We start from the raw sequence: 14,177 nt of genomic DNA, 5'->3' as shown, positions 1-14,177 counted from the left end.
AAAAGTTATTGCCCCCCTAGTTAACTCAACCCAAAAAAGGTTAACAATCAGGCCTTTTGGGCCATGCCTATCTGACTAACTTTGGCCCTTACCATCAAAGTTGTCAGCACACAAGTTCTAGAGGCACATCATGCCACGATCAAAAGAAATTCCTGAAGACCTCTTTACAAAGCCATTTCTAAGGCTCTGGGGCTCCACCAAACCACAGTCAGAGCCATATTGTCCAAATGGAGAAAGTTTGGCACAGTAGTGAATCTTCCCTGGAGTGGCCGTCCTGCCAAAATCTCTCCAAGAGCAAGGCATAAAATAGTCCAGGAAGTCACAAAGAACCGTGGAAAAACATCAGGGATCTGCAGGCCTCTCTCGCCTCGGCTAAGGTCAGTGTTCGTGACTCCACCATCAGAAAGACACTGGGCAAAAATGGGATTCATGGTCGAGTAGCAAAGCGGAAACCACTGCTCACAAAGAAGAACATGAATTCTCATCTCAAGTTTTCCAGAAAGCACCTGGATGATCCTCAAGAGTTCTGGAACAAAGTTATATGGACAGATGAGTCAAAAGTGGAACTTTTTGGCCAACATGGGCCCTTTATGTCTGGTGAAAACCAAACGCTGCATTCCACAGTAAGAACCTCATACCAACGGTCACGCATGGTGGTGGTAGTGTCATGATTTGGGAATGCTTTGCTTCATCAGGACCTGGACAACTTGCCGTCATTGAAGGAACCATGAATTCTGCTCTGTATTGGAGAATTCTACAGGAGAATGTCAGGCCATCTGTCCGTGAGCTGAAGCTGAACCGCAGCTGGGTCATGCAGCAAGACAATGCTCCGAAACACACAAGCAAGTCTACATCAGAATGGTGAAATTTAATGGTTGAAATTTAAAGTTTTGGAATGGCCTAGTCAAAGTCCAGTTTATGCTCGAAAACCCACAAATGTCATCAAGTTGAAGCAGTTCTGCATGACGTAGTGGGCCAAAATCAATAACTACAGGAAGCGTTTGGTTGCAGTTATTGCTGCTAAAAGTGGCGTAACCAGTTATTGAGTCTAAGGGGGCGATTACTTTTTCACACGGGGGCAATGGGTGTTATATAACTTTCTTTAATAAATAAATGAAATAAGTATTACTATTTTGTGTTATTTGTTCACTCAGGGTCCCTTTTATCTAATATTAGATTTTGGTTGAAGATCTGATAACAGTCAGTATCAGAAATATGCAAAAATGCAGAAAATCAGACAGGGGGCAAATACTTTTTCATGGCACTGTAGGTGTCAGATGGGGAGACTTCTGAACAGGAGGGGTCCTCCATTCCCCCTTCGAATTCACCATTGACTGTTGATTTCAACCATGCTTGCTAGCTGCGTCATTTGGACCCATAAGGTTGACACATCTTCATTGGGCGAGTGCCTGCGCTTCTCCGCTTTCTTGGTCTTGTGCTCTGGAGAGTGAGACAGAGACCGAGCACTGCGGCTTGCAGACGGCTCATACAAGGGGCTCCTTGAGAGTGTCAGCAAAGGCCGCGGAGAGGAGGTGGAACGACCTTCAGCACGGTCTGTCCTCTTAGCCCATTTGAAGGGAGGGTTATGTGTACTGGGGCTTTGTACGGAGGTGCTATGCACTGGGTTAATCCAGATAAATGCACGGGGCACCAAGGGTGCTACGCACAGCAGTACAATGCACAGCGGTGCTGAGTGTACTGGGGATATGCATGGGAGTGCTATGTACCAGGTAACGCATGGGGCACGGAGTACCGATGGATGTACGGGGTACTATGCATGGGAGTGCTATGTACCACCAAAAAAGGCCCAAAATACTATGCACGAAGTGCTATGCACTGGGTTAATGTGCTATAAGCTTCCGAGCCAGGTTTGGCACAACGCGGGAACGCAGACCAGAAACAGAGACACGAAATAATTTTTGGAGGACAAAATCCAAAATGGGCGAGGCTGGAAACAGCAGCCGCCGCTTCTCAGCCGCCAAAACCACACAGCCATGTGATTTAGATTATAGACTACCATCACATCCAAAGGAAGGGGCAAGCCGGCTTCCAAGGAGGAATAGTGAGGAACTTTTATACCAAAAACTATCTTCGAAATGAAAGAGATTCTCATGAAAACGGACCAAGTGAAGACAAGTCTGCTCAGGTTAGAGTGAGGAATCAAATGGCTGAGGTTGCTGTGTGATGTAGCGTCTTGTTCCAGAATGCAACAGACACGTGATCACACCGGACCTATCAGGCAGCTTTTTAAATATGTGCACAGGTCATGTGACATGAGGGTCATTTCCCAACTCATAATGGTTGACATTACAACCCTCAGCTTCAATCATTTTCCAATCTGATTTAATACTGCATCGAACTTAGGATGTGCCTTTTATTAGGCACAACTGCCACCTTGTGGTATGCTGTGACTATCATTTATTCTCCTTAAATCCAAATGAAATATACAGTGTTACTTGATTTCAGTGTCTGCATACAGTGAATGGTCTGTGGGAAGGCTGTTTGATTTATTTCTGTAGTTATTTATTTCAGGCAGATGGGTTGAAGACCATGGTGTTGTCCACAACATAACCCTGACCTCATGATGAAACTGACCCACGAGGCCACTCAGAACAGATCAGAATGGTGGGACAATGGGGTCAAGCCCAGGCACAGCACAAGATATGCACTCCTCCCAAAAATACACCTGTTCTAATCATAATGTGACCTATAACGTAGACACTGGGTATGGTATTATAAAGCTGCAGGCTTTATTTAGAAACACATTGAAATATAAGAAACAATGTAGTGAGCAGGAAGAGCTTAAATGATTATTTTATTACATTTCAGGCAACTTTTGCCTTAGCTTTGCATTTGGAGTCTGAGATTCCTTGGGGTTATGTCAACAGCCAAACCTTTAGAAGGACCAAGTACCAAAGTCTGATCCAAGACAATGCAGATAAAAAAATCTCCAGTGCAGGTGTCAATTACATCCTTTGCATTTTCACAGGGCCTGAGAATCGGATGACTCCACTGTCCTGGAGGGGGTGCCTACAACGGTCAGTCAGTCTACCGGTCTTACGTGGAGTCGCAGTCGCAGGCCGGATTTTAAGAAGAACTACTTAGTCGAGACCTTTGACAGTATCCACTGATGTACAAGCTTCTGGGTGTGAAGCTCATCCCCACAATGACTTTCACCATTGCATGCTAATTGGTAGCTTCAGTCAAGAACCCAGTTCCGACAAGCTAGGGAGAAGTCTTTGGTTTGAAGTAGTTGTTGCAAACAAATTAATCCCATCCCCTCCTGCACTTGCGTTCACTTTTCGGGTGCCGTTTTGAAGAAGCAGACTGTATTTAACAGCAAGCATGCATTTTCATTTTATAGCCTGATATCTTGTACTGCACTCTGTTCATGGAATCTACAGCTATGGCCAAAAGTTTTGCATCACCAGGTTGTTAGGATGGAGACATAATTAAAAAATAAAATTAAAACTATATGAACATAATTTAGATCTTTTAGTTAATATCAGGTAATCAAAGAAACTACAAAATGATATCGCAAAAGTATAACGGAAGCCGTAATAGTAGTACAGTTCCTGGTTAGATTTTGAAATGTCACATTTTAAAATTTTTGTCAGTTTTTCGTTAAGCATATGGAAAACTACAAAATGGTATGTAATTCAATATGTTAACATAACATTACTCAGCATGTCATTTAACATTATGACGCAAAATCAGTTAATTGTATATGGTGAAGCAAAACCTTTGGCCATAGCTGTATGTTTGCAAGCCTTTTCGTCTGGAGAGTTAAATTATCTCTCCTTTCAGAACCTTCTTTCCACCAATCAGCTACTTCTAACATGATTTAAAGAAGAAACCTGGCCCAAAGACACGGCAGAGGCGAAATGAATTAGTCAGTGAAACAGTATCAGACTTCTTGAGAGTTAGGCAAGCAGACTGAAAACTCTCTTTAACCTAGTGCAGTACTAGATAAAAATTAAAATACAGGTTCTCTGTATCATGTGTCTCTTCAGAGCTGCACATTTCACAGCTGTTTAACCCTTTCAGTCCTGAATTATTTTTGATAAGCTGAAGAATGCGAACTTAAGTTATATACTTCAAAAAGGAACTCCTTTATTGCATACACATGGGATGAGGACAAAAACATAATAACATGTACATATATTTTGGTCCTATCAGTACTTTAAGAACTCTAAACAACACTAAGATGGACAACACTAAGAAAATGGGTAACAGTGGCGGATTCTAATACCGGTGCCCTAAAATGAATATACCTAATTTCAGAGTAATTTTATTGTATGCGGTAAAACTCAGGTTTTAGATTTGCCACTGTTGAATTCCATAGAGATACAAAATGGCTAAAATAATGACATCACCGTGTGGCATGTTGATGTCACTGTACAAAGACAGCTTCTCTATTGTTATTCAGTGTTGTTTTGTTTTCTTTTTTTTATCAAAGTGAAGAGGGGAGGGGGAGGGAGAGTATTACAAATACATAATTAAGAATTTAAAAGGAAAGATCCATTTTAAAATTAAAAACCTCAAAGACTTTAAAAAATGTTTTGTCAAAAAGATGGATTTTAGTTTTAAAAAGCAGCAACGGCAACATAGTCAAACCTCAGTGAAATATTTAGTCTGTACACATATTTAAATTCAATCTAAACAAGATGAAGTACGTCCCAGTACTCAGATCGAGAGATTAAATTAGATTCAGCCAGGAGTCAAGGCTCCTGAGGAAAACCTGAGCTGTTTTTACAATCTTGTGTGGTTGTATCTTATTTACAATATTTTAAAGCTTCGTGTTCAAGTATTGAATTTCATTGAATAAAAATCCATCTTTTTGATAAATCACTTTCTTTGTAAACCACAACAGACACTAGTAGCAATATGGTAACATGGATCTGCAATGGATTGATTCAAACTGTACAACTTCTACAAACCGGTTATACCATTGTCCCTTAGTGCAGAAACATTGCACTGATGTTGTAGTACCAGTGTAAAGATAAGTTAATGAAAAGGTAGCAACGTGGAAAGGAGATCTGGTTTGTTGGACATAATCTTTTTTAAAGTGTAGCTCTTCATAGGCTGGTGGACAAAAAGACTCATACAACATTTCTTAAGGTACAATAACCCAATCTAAACTTTTGCCTACTCTATATGTTTATATGGCCAGTATTACTGGACCATTCACATCTCCAATGAACCTCTTCCACTCATGCATGGGGCTCTTTGGAAATGAGATACAGTAACTGCCCTGTACAGTATAATCATCTTCACAGGAACTAACAGTCTTAACAAAAATAATTAATATTAATATTACAACTGTTTCTCTTTATTAATACTGTTGAAAATAAGGACAAAGATGCAACGCCTGCAAGTTCCCTGGCCATCGTTGCTTTATGTGCCTTTGTGGGATGGACTTGTTTCCTCTTTGTTTCCCTTGTGGGGTGCACTGCACACAAAATAAATAGAGAGTAAGTAAACCAGAGGAGTATTTTGCTTATTGGTAACCTTTTCAAAAATGTAAAAAAGCCAATTTGGCCTATGTGACAGAGATTGAATGATTCTTTGTGATCTCCCTCCTGACCTGTGAGGGCACTATGTAAAAGGAACAGAGTGCCCTTAATCATTGTCTGTCTGTTTTTGTATACGACTGGTATAACCAGGTTCTGAGTCACTTCTGAACGCGTCCTCTGGTCTGGAAGCGCAATGGTCTGTACTTTAGTTTGGGTCATGGGACCAAAGTGATGCTCTACCAATACCAATGACAAAGCATGATTATCACAAATAGACAGATGTTAAGAAATGTTGCAGTGGCACTTAAGCTTTTACTACTTTCTGGTCAAACAAACAACCATAAATGGCACCTGGCGGTCAATGTTGACCTTGCTGGCACTTATTAAAGACAGTGGCTACACACTAATAGGTGTTTGCTGATATGTGTCTGTCGTCCAATGAATCCACCCTCTAGATCAACGTAACTCTGTAAGATGTAAAAAAAAAAAAAAAGTTTTGAGATCATGCAAAGAATGTAGTCAACAGTGAATTTTATTTGAGTGACGCTGTATTGAATTGTGTAACTAAAGCTAGGACATTTCTCTTCATGGGTTTACAGCGCCCTCTGCTATTCTAATTACATTATGAAACACTCAGTAAAGAGATCTCTTGTTGGAGAACAAACCCCCAAACTTTATAATGTGCAGTGTCTGTAAGGATTTGAAAGGCTACTAATCGATCTGGATAAATGTGTGTATATATACAGTAGAGTTGTAAGTTGTTGTTTTTTTTTTTTTTTTTAATGTATGGACATTACTATTCATATCCTGAATTTCATTGTTTTTCACCTACATACAGATACAGTGAAGCATGTAAATAAATTAAAATTACAACTGATGGGTATATCCGTGGAATACAAAGACAAAATTAAGCGATAACGACTGGGTGTATCCAATGTACAGAGTGAACAGTCATTTTTATACTAGCGATGTTCAATATTGTCTCCATGCACACTCGAGCTGTGTTCTAGTTACACAGCAGCTTCTACAAAACACGTGTTTTGGTTTTTCAATGTTATGAAATTGTATGAAATAAAGTTAGTTACTGTAATGCTCCTGTGTTTTCTAAGTATAACTTCAACCAACTCCTTTTTTCAACATACAAGGATTTGAAAGCCCGATTGTACAATGGGTATAAATAAATAAGTTATCATTAATCGACATATGTGGTACAATTTTACATTATTTATTAAAAGCTGAGCAAAAACCAAGAGGCTTCAACCATTATACCAACTATAAAGAATGTAGTAGTGAAAATACAGAATTAAACCACAGGGTGGTGTTAATGAGTAAAAACTATTGGCTCAAATCAGGCTGGAACACACACATTTTTCAGTAAAAAAAAAAAAAAAAAAAAAAAAAAAAAAAAAAAAATGGGGGGGGGGGGGGGTGGGTGTGCAGTAATTGTTCATTAACTACATTTTAAAAAAAAGAAAAAAAACTGGACACTACTGTAATGTTACAACATTTTTCAAGAACTGGATAAAAGCCTCAGATAAAAGTATGTTCTTAGTTGACAAACCGCCAACATCTGACCTTTTACAAAATAATATATAAATAAATAGAGATAAATAACAAGAGAAGGAAACATAGAGCAGCATGGAAAACATCTTTAATTAAAAAAAAGTGCATTCTGCAGTTAACTGCTACGACCCATCTGATTTCTATTAGCAGTGCCACAAGCTAGCCCCTCTTCTATGTAATTCTTCCTTGCAAATAAAAGACCGAGGCGTAACTACTGATTGCGTTGTCTTGGAAACCAGCAACCAAATAGGCACCAGTGGGGTTAATTGTTGTACCGCAAAGTGAAATAACAATACGTCAGTTTCATAAAGAAAAAAGGGAGGCATATTTATGAAATTATTACATCAGGCGGCTTTGTAAATGTCTTCAGTGCAAGCATTAAATATATACAGTAGGCAGTAGTCTGTGCATCATTCAGTATTAAACATGTGCACTTCTTCTGTGTTATAAAGTCACTTAATAGTATGGAACTTATTATATTCTGGTTGTGCCTTCATTGCTCACATAACCTTATTTTAATAGCATTCTCATTAGAGCAGAACACAAACAGCTCTTATCTATGGCTTTATAACTAGGATTATAATGAAAGAGCACAGTAATGATATATACATATACATTAATCTAATGGATGCTGTCCAAAATTTGCTATTAGGTTTAGCCCGGACAAGAAAAAAAAAATTAAAAATTACATTATCATTTGGACAACCTTCAGTATAAGTGAGATTTCTGAAGTGATTTAGCAAGAGCTTTATTTCCTACAAACATTGGGATGGTAGACAGACATAAAGAATGGGTGAAGATAAATCACTGAATTATAGAGCTTCAGTCTGCTGCAATGCTGAGCCAACGAAGCATGCATTTTAAAAGAATGAGAGATTAGAGGTTATTTAAAGTGACATTTACTATTCCTTGTCTATTGAACCGTCTTTGGGGGGGGGAGCAGTCAAATGTTAGTGGAAAATGCACACACAACACTGTATCGGGTGCCTTAAAAGGCATTTTGCACAGTGGTGTTCATATTTGTTGCATAAGAGAGGATGCACTTGCAACTTATTCAGTTACATTTTTTTATCAAATAACTGCTTCTCCACATTATACATTATGTGGGGCTATTCAAAAGTCCTGCATCACAGTAAACTAACATTACTGAGCCTCTATGCTAACCATGTATTACAAGACCATTTGCTAAATGTTTTTTATTCCTAATCTGCATGTACAGTAGGTTAAAAGCAAACTACATTATGATGCAGGACTTTTGATTATTATTAAATAACAAATACAGTTTTTTTTAAAGGATAAAGCAGTAAACACCAAGGCTAAAGAGCAAATGACATAATCTGGAAACTATTAACATTAAAACACTATTCAGCTTATCAGAATTTGAACCTGCAATAAGAAAGCTCAAGTAAACAGTGATACCATCAACTAATTGAGCCCCGGTGCCCAGTACTGTTTTACCTTAAAGTCAGCTATAACCAACTGTCATCATCTATCTTAAAGACTCCAACTGAATACAAAATAAAAACTCTTAAGGTTCAATATTCAATAGGGTGTGTGTGTGTGTGTGTGTGTGTGTGTTTATTATAGTTTTTTTATTATAGTTTTTTAGCTGCAGTACAAAACAAAAAAAAAGAGAGTTTTGGTGGTGCATCCAGTTGGAACTCTATTTGGGGTGTGAGCGTTCCCTCAGCTCTGGGAGGGTAAGCATTTCGGGAGCAGATTTCTTGCGCTGCCGGTCTTTGGGAACGTTGAGGAAGTCGGGAGGGTCTCCATTGACGGGGGTGGAGGGAGCGCTGGAAGGGGCGCTGAGGGAAGTGGATGGCTTGGACATCTCACTGACGCAGACTGTGGGAGCCATCGGCCCAATCTTCTCGTTGGTGGCCTCCTGTGTGTCCCTCTCATACTTCCGGACTTCATCCATGGTCATATCTACCAAGGAAAGAAATCACTAGTACTGCAATTCAATGCATATCACAATTGACCCCACAGAATATCAAAAAACACAAACTATAGGGAATAGAACTAATTTTAATTGACACTTTCACATCCCTTTCCAAATTCAATTATTAGAATGGATAAAAGTTAAAATGTAACCTTTAAAAAAAAAAAACACAAGAGAACTCAAACAAGGTTTATCGCCTCTTACACCAACATGGTTTAGGCTTGCCTCGGCCATCATACAGTAAAGAGCTGCTTTATACCATTACATTGGCACAGTTGTATTACTACAAAATTTATAAAAATGAGCACATTTGTATTACTACAAAATAATGAATTTAAAAAACTGGATTCAAACCATTAAACTAAATTGCAAAGAAAATGTGTCAGTTAACCTTTGCTATTTAAAATCAAATCTGAAGCCCAGTCACAGACAATTAGATATGATTTAACAAGCAAACGCCACTTTTAAATCTTAATAGCTATTTAAATTAGTATGAGAACATGGTTCGTTCAACAAATTAAGTATCAAGTTAATCTATATTTTTTCATTAGACTTCATCAGGGAAACAGTTATGAAAACACATCTAGTTTTAAGCGCTGTGCTTAAAACCTGTTAAACCCCCAGCCCCCACACAGGCAATTTCCACTTGGGGGGGCTGTGGCCTTAAATAAATCAAATTATCTTCCAAAGTATACACAGCACAGGCTGGTTCAGGGCTTGAGTTCAAGGTAACCACTTGGGCATCAGGACTAAAACCTCAGATTTGATCAGTCTTACTCAGTACCACCCTGGAGGGAGATATTTAGAAAAAATATATTAAAAAAACAGCACAAAAGGGATCAAATAGTACATGAGTTTTTACAAAGCTAGGCCCAAGGGTCCCCAAACCTCTCCAAAAATTAATATTGTGTAAATCTTTATGGCCAGTCATACACCAGTTTCTTGAGAAAGTTCTAAAAGGGATGTTACCTTCTGGTACCTCACATGCTATACAATGCCACATGAATTAGACATTGTAAACCTATTTTTCATTTTTTGTCCAATATTTCATTCAAAAAGTGGCCTTTTTGGAGAGCTTTGGGGTTCCCAAAATGTATCCATGACGAGTATGCATGACAAATACTCTCAATTCATATGCCACAACTGTCAGGCACATAACTGTGTCTTTGTGATGGAGAATGTTGTTACTGAAACTTTTTTGTAACTTGAATTTTCCTTACCTGACTCTGTATTTTTTTTACTCACTTGCTTGAAAGTATGTAAATGTCAAGAAGCAAAATAATGAGTCTCTTTTTTCAAAATAAACTGTTTACTTCATCAAATCAAATATTTTCCATTTCAAACAATGAATAAAACTGAACAAAAACCTAATAACAACACGAACTGTACAAAATGAACAAATTAACTATTTACATCCCTAAAATGCTCAATGTTATAATAATAATAATAATAATAATAATAATAATAATAATAATAATAATAATAATAATAATAACTGTAGTGTGGATCCATTATACTTACAAATCCTGAAGAGGATCCAAACCATCTTCAAATGCTGCTTCAGACACTGAATCAGCGCTCTCCAACACAGAAAGTTGATCGTTTTCAACGTCACTTTCACTATTATCCATCTCCTCCAAAACTTCAAAAAGACTGAATCGACTTTTTTGGGGATGCTTTGGAACACTCCTTGACATTTCGTTCAATTTACAAATTTTACGATTTGAAAAATTATCAGAAAATGGTAAGAAACCTTGATCCGCAGTGCGTAACGCTGCGTTCTCCTTCCAATACAGGTGGTGTGTTTACTTGCGTACATCGATTACTCTTCAATGGATTAGGCTACAAAGTCAAGGTACGATTGTACAGCTTCTGACCTCCCCTACAACGTAAGATTTCACCATCAACAGACAGTTGCAAGGCCAGAGCAGCCAAACGCAGAACTAGTCAACTAGAGTTGTTTTTGAACCATGAGGCACTAGACACATTGGGAAAGGGATATCTCAGCGGTGAAATGGAGAATTCAGAAAATTATTTTGCTGTTTGATGGTAGGAAAACAACGATTTTGATATTGAGTCAGCTTTTTTTTGCTCTTTTGCTTTTGTAATAATATTACAGATGATTTATGATATGTAATGTGTAATTGCAGTACCATGTTCCGCATGCAGGACAGGGTGGCGTAAGAGGTGAAAGGAGTAGCTAGTGTTTTGAAAGAAAAAAGTTTCCCAATCGTCGTTTAAGTCGGGATGTAAGCACGTTATGTCAGCCCTACATTCTGACGATACAATGAGGATGTTGGTGCTGATGTTTTTCAGTCACTATAACCACACGGACCAAAAAGTAATCTCTTCCTGAAATGCATAGCTTGGGACGGTACGGAAGCACGAAAGAAAGTCCACCAGTGCCGTTATTTTTTTCATAACGTGCTGCAATGAATTTATTGCAGAAATATATCAAATGTCTTCCAAATACACTGGACCTTCTACTTATGACCTACAAGATAAAGTATGTATGTGCCTAAGAAAAAAAAGTTTTTTTTTTCTGTGGAGAATGTTGCTGAGATGGTTTCAGAAAACCTAATTTTTCGATGAAGTAAGAGCAATCCCGAGTCATACTCGTCTGCCTCTGATGTGGACTTAGATGAGCTACAAGAGTTTCCAAAAAAGTGAAATATCTCATGGTATACCAAAACTATTCAGAAAACTGTACGATGCACTGTTTATAAGTAATTGAATTTTTATGCTAAAAAAAAATCTCCGTCGTCTTTCGACTTCCCACTAAGGAGCTAGAGGCCCTGCAGAGAGCTCAAACCCGGATTCGATTTGCGGGACAGGTGTGGAGTTCTGGGCACCAGAAACTACCAGGAGTGCGTTCATAAAGACCCCCTTTGGGATGGTGTACGCAAGAAATGAGGTGGAATCCCTGGATGAATGGCTTGCTTTTAAGCCCAAAACGACCTTTCGGTCTCCCTGCTGGAAGAGGAGGGAGATAGGCCCTTCTGCCTACGAGAGGATCTACTGTCAGCAGATCAGAGTGGACGCCCTCATGCCTCGTGGGGACCAACGATGGGGGAGGTTATAGTGCGGGGAGTCCGGGCACGGACTGGTATGCTACCCCCTCCAATATCAGAAGGAGGAACGACTCGCACTGTCTTCGGAGAAAGGGGAGGTCCAGCCATTCCCAGAGGCGAGCAGTGGCAGGACCCTCAGTCTTCCCTAGAGGTGGGGGGAGAGGTCTGTTTTCCCCCTCCTGAGAGTCAGAAGGGGAGTCATCCACTGCCATCTCCAGTGAAAAGGGGAGAGGAGCGTTTCCATCTCAGCAGCGGAAGGGGATTGGTCACTGCCATCTCCTCTTTGAAGGGGGCCGAGGTCAAAGCTGCCGTTTCCAGAGCCGGTAGGGGGAGAAACTTCCCCGGCTCCAGTTTCAACGACTTCCTACCGCTTTCGGACCAACGTCCCCAACCGCTACACGGGCTGCTGAAGGATGGCGAAAGCCGGCTGACATGTCTCACGGGTGCCCAGCAGCGTTGCTACCTGCACCTCCACTGCCAGAGTGCCCAGCATAACACGGTGGTGGAGTGCCCCTCACCACGACCAGTGCCACCACTACCAGCATCGGCACTACTGTAGTGCCCACCACCGCCAAAGCATCTCCACTGCCAGTTTCGCCACCGAAGGACGGTCCGTGCCACAACAGTGTGTGTTGTCAGATGTCTCTACAGGGAAAGCCCCCGACCAGTGAAAAGTCAATTCGACTTAGGGGGTAGAACGGGGGTGAAACGGGTACCTCTTCACATAAGCTCACGGGTCACCAAAGGGGTTAAATGGACGCCTCTGACAGAAGACCCAGGACCACCATGGCCGAAGGAAAAGGCGAGGGGACCACCTCCACCAAAATCCCAATGTAAAATAAGTTTTAAAAACAAGATTTTCATTTTCCTAAACATAAATCATCATTTAATATGAAGAGATCTTGTGGAAAAATAGATAAATAAAATAAATACAAATGAAACAAAAACATACATTGTGGAGATTGATAGCTATGGATCTTGGCACCCCAGTTTTTGGTTTGTGGCCACTTGCATCTGATTCACGTATTTCCGCACATCCTCCAATGTCATGTCTGTGGAAAATTTTACATTAGCTGCTCACTGCCAATTTAACTTTCATCTGTATAAACATCAAACTTGGTCAAGCCCTTATAGTCATGTGTATGTCTGTGTGGGGTCTATCCAGTCACTGTTGATGTAAACGTCATAAAATTGCCACCGTCTGAAGTAATTGTAGGGATCTTCACCAATGGAATCATTAACTTGCGTTGCCCAATGTTTTACACTAGAGGGCAAAGTTTACCTTGAAATTCACAAACATAAAACCAACACCTGTAAAACTTTAAGGACTACGTAAAACAAAACAAAACAAAAAAAACCTTCAGTGATGAACATAATTTTGAAAAAGTGGAAAATCCATTTGAAATCTTTAAAACTACTATAGTTCACAGGGAGATTGCATGGTAAACAGGTTGTCTCTTGCCAGTGCAAATGTTTTAGAGACATTCCATTATCAACTTGCTCATAAAATTCAAATTGAGGAATAAATGCTAAGAATCACTAGTATTTTGCATACATTAAAGTATTCATTATTTCAGTATTTTGCAATTTACATAAAACTAGTTTGCTTTTCTAATTTTGTTTTTGCATACCCCAGGGTATCCAATCCATTTCAAGATCATATTTACTATGGATCTATTTTCAAAGCCTCCAATAGGGCTTTTAGGTTTTCCTTAGAAAAGCCATACAATATTTGCATAGTAATGTTGAAACTGAACTGATTTGGCCTTTAGTTGGTTACCTGTACATGTTTGTGTTACATATGAAGTAGGCTGCTAAATTCTAGGCTTACTTAAAAACAATAAAGGCTTGACCATATTCCTTTAAAAAATACAGATATTCACACTATGTGTGTCACTGGAGGCCACAATGGTAAGGATAGTAAATCGAGTCCAGGGTTGGGTCTGTGCCATTTGAGACCCCATGCTTTTAACCTACAGCACAGCAATTTTCAAAAATTTTGCGTAACCCTATAGAAGTAACTAATTTTGCTTCATACGAAACCTGCTGAATAATGTAATGTTAAAATATTGAATTACATACTGC

General features: G+C 39.4%; 1 protein-coding gene across 3 annotated transcripts in view; it reads right to left on the bottom strand.

Moving 5' to 3' along the window:
* Positions 1-7,150: 7,150 nt before the first annotated feature.
* The window catches only part of LOC121330941 (cytoplasmic phosphatidylinositol transfer protein 1-like), a 52,139-nt gene continuing 45,112 nt past the window's right edge, over positions 7,151-14,177 (bottom strand). For all 3 annotated transcript variants that reach the window (XM_041277936.1, XM_041277938.1, XM_041277937.1), the window contains one exon: positions 7,151-9,008. In XM_041277936.1, the coding sequence (XP_041133870.1) occupies positions 8,743-9,008 (266 nt within the window). In that variant the 3' untranslated portion in view covers positions 7,151-8,742. The remainder of the gene's footprint in view (positions 9,009-14,177) is intronic.

Source organism: Polyodon spathula, chromosome 18 (assembly GCF_017654505.1).
Source record: "Polyodon spathula isolate WHYD16114869_AA chromosome 18, ASM1765450v1, whole genome shotgun sequence".
Lineage (NCBI taxonomy): Eukaryota > Metazoa > Chordata > Actinopteri > Acipenseriformes > Polyodontidae > Polyodon > Polyodon spathula.
This window is presented reverse-complemented; position numbering and strand designations above follow the sequence as displayed.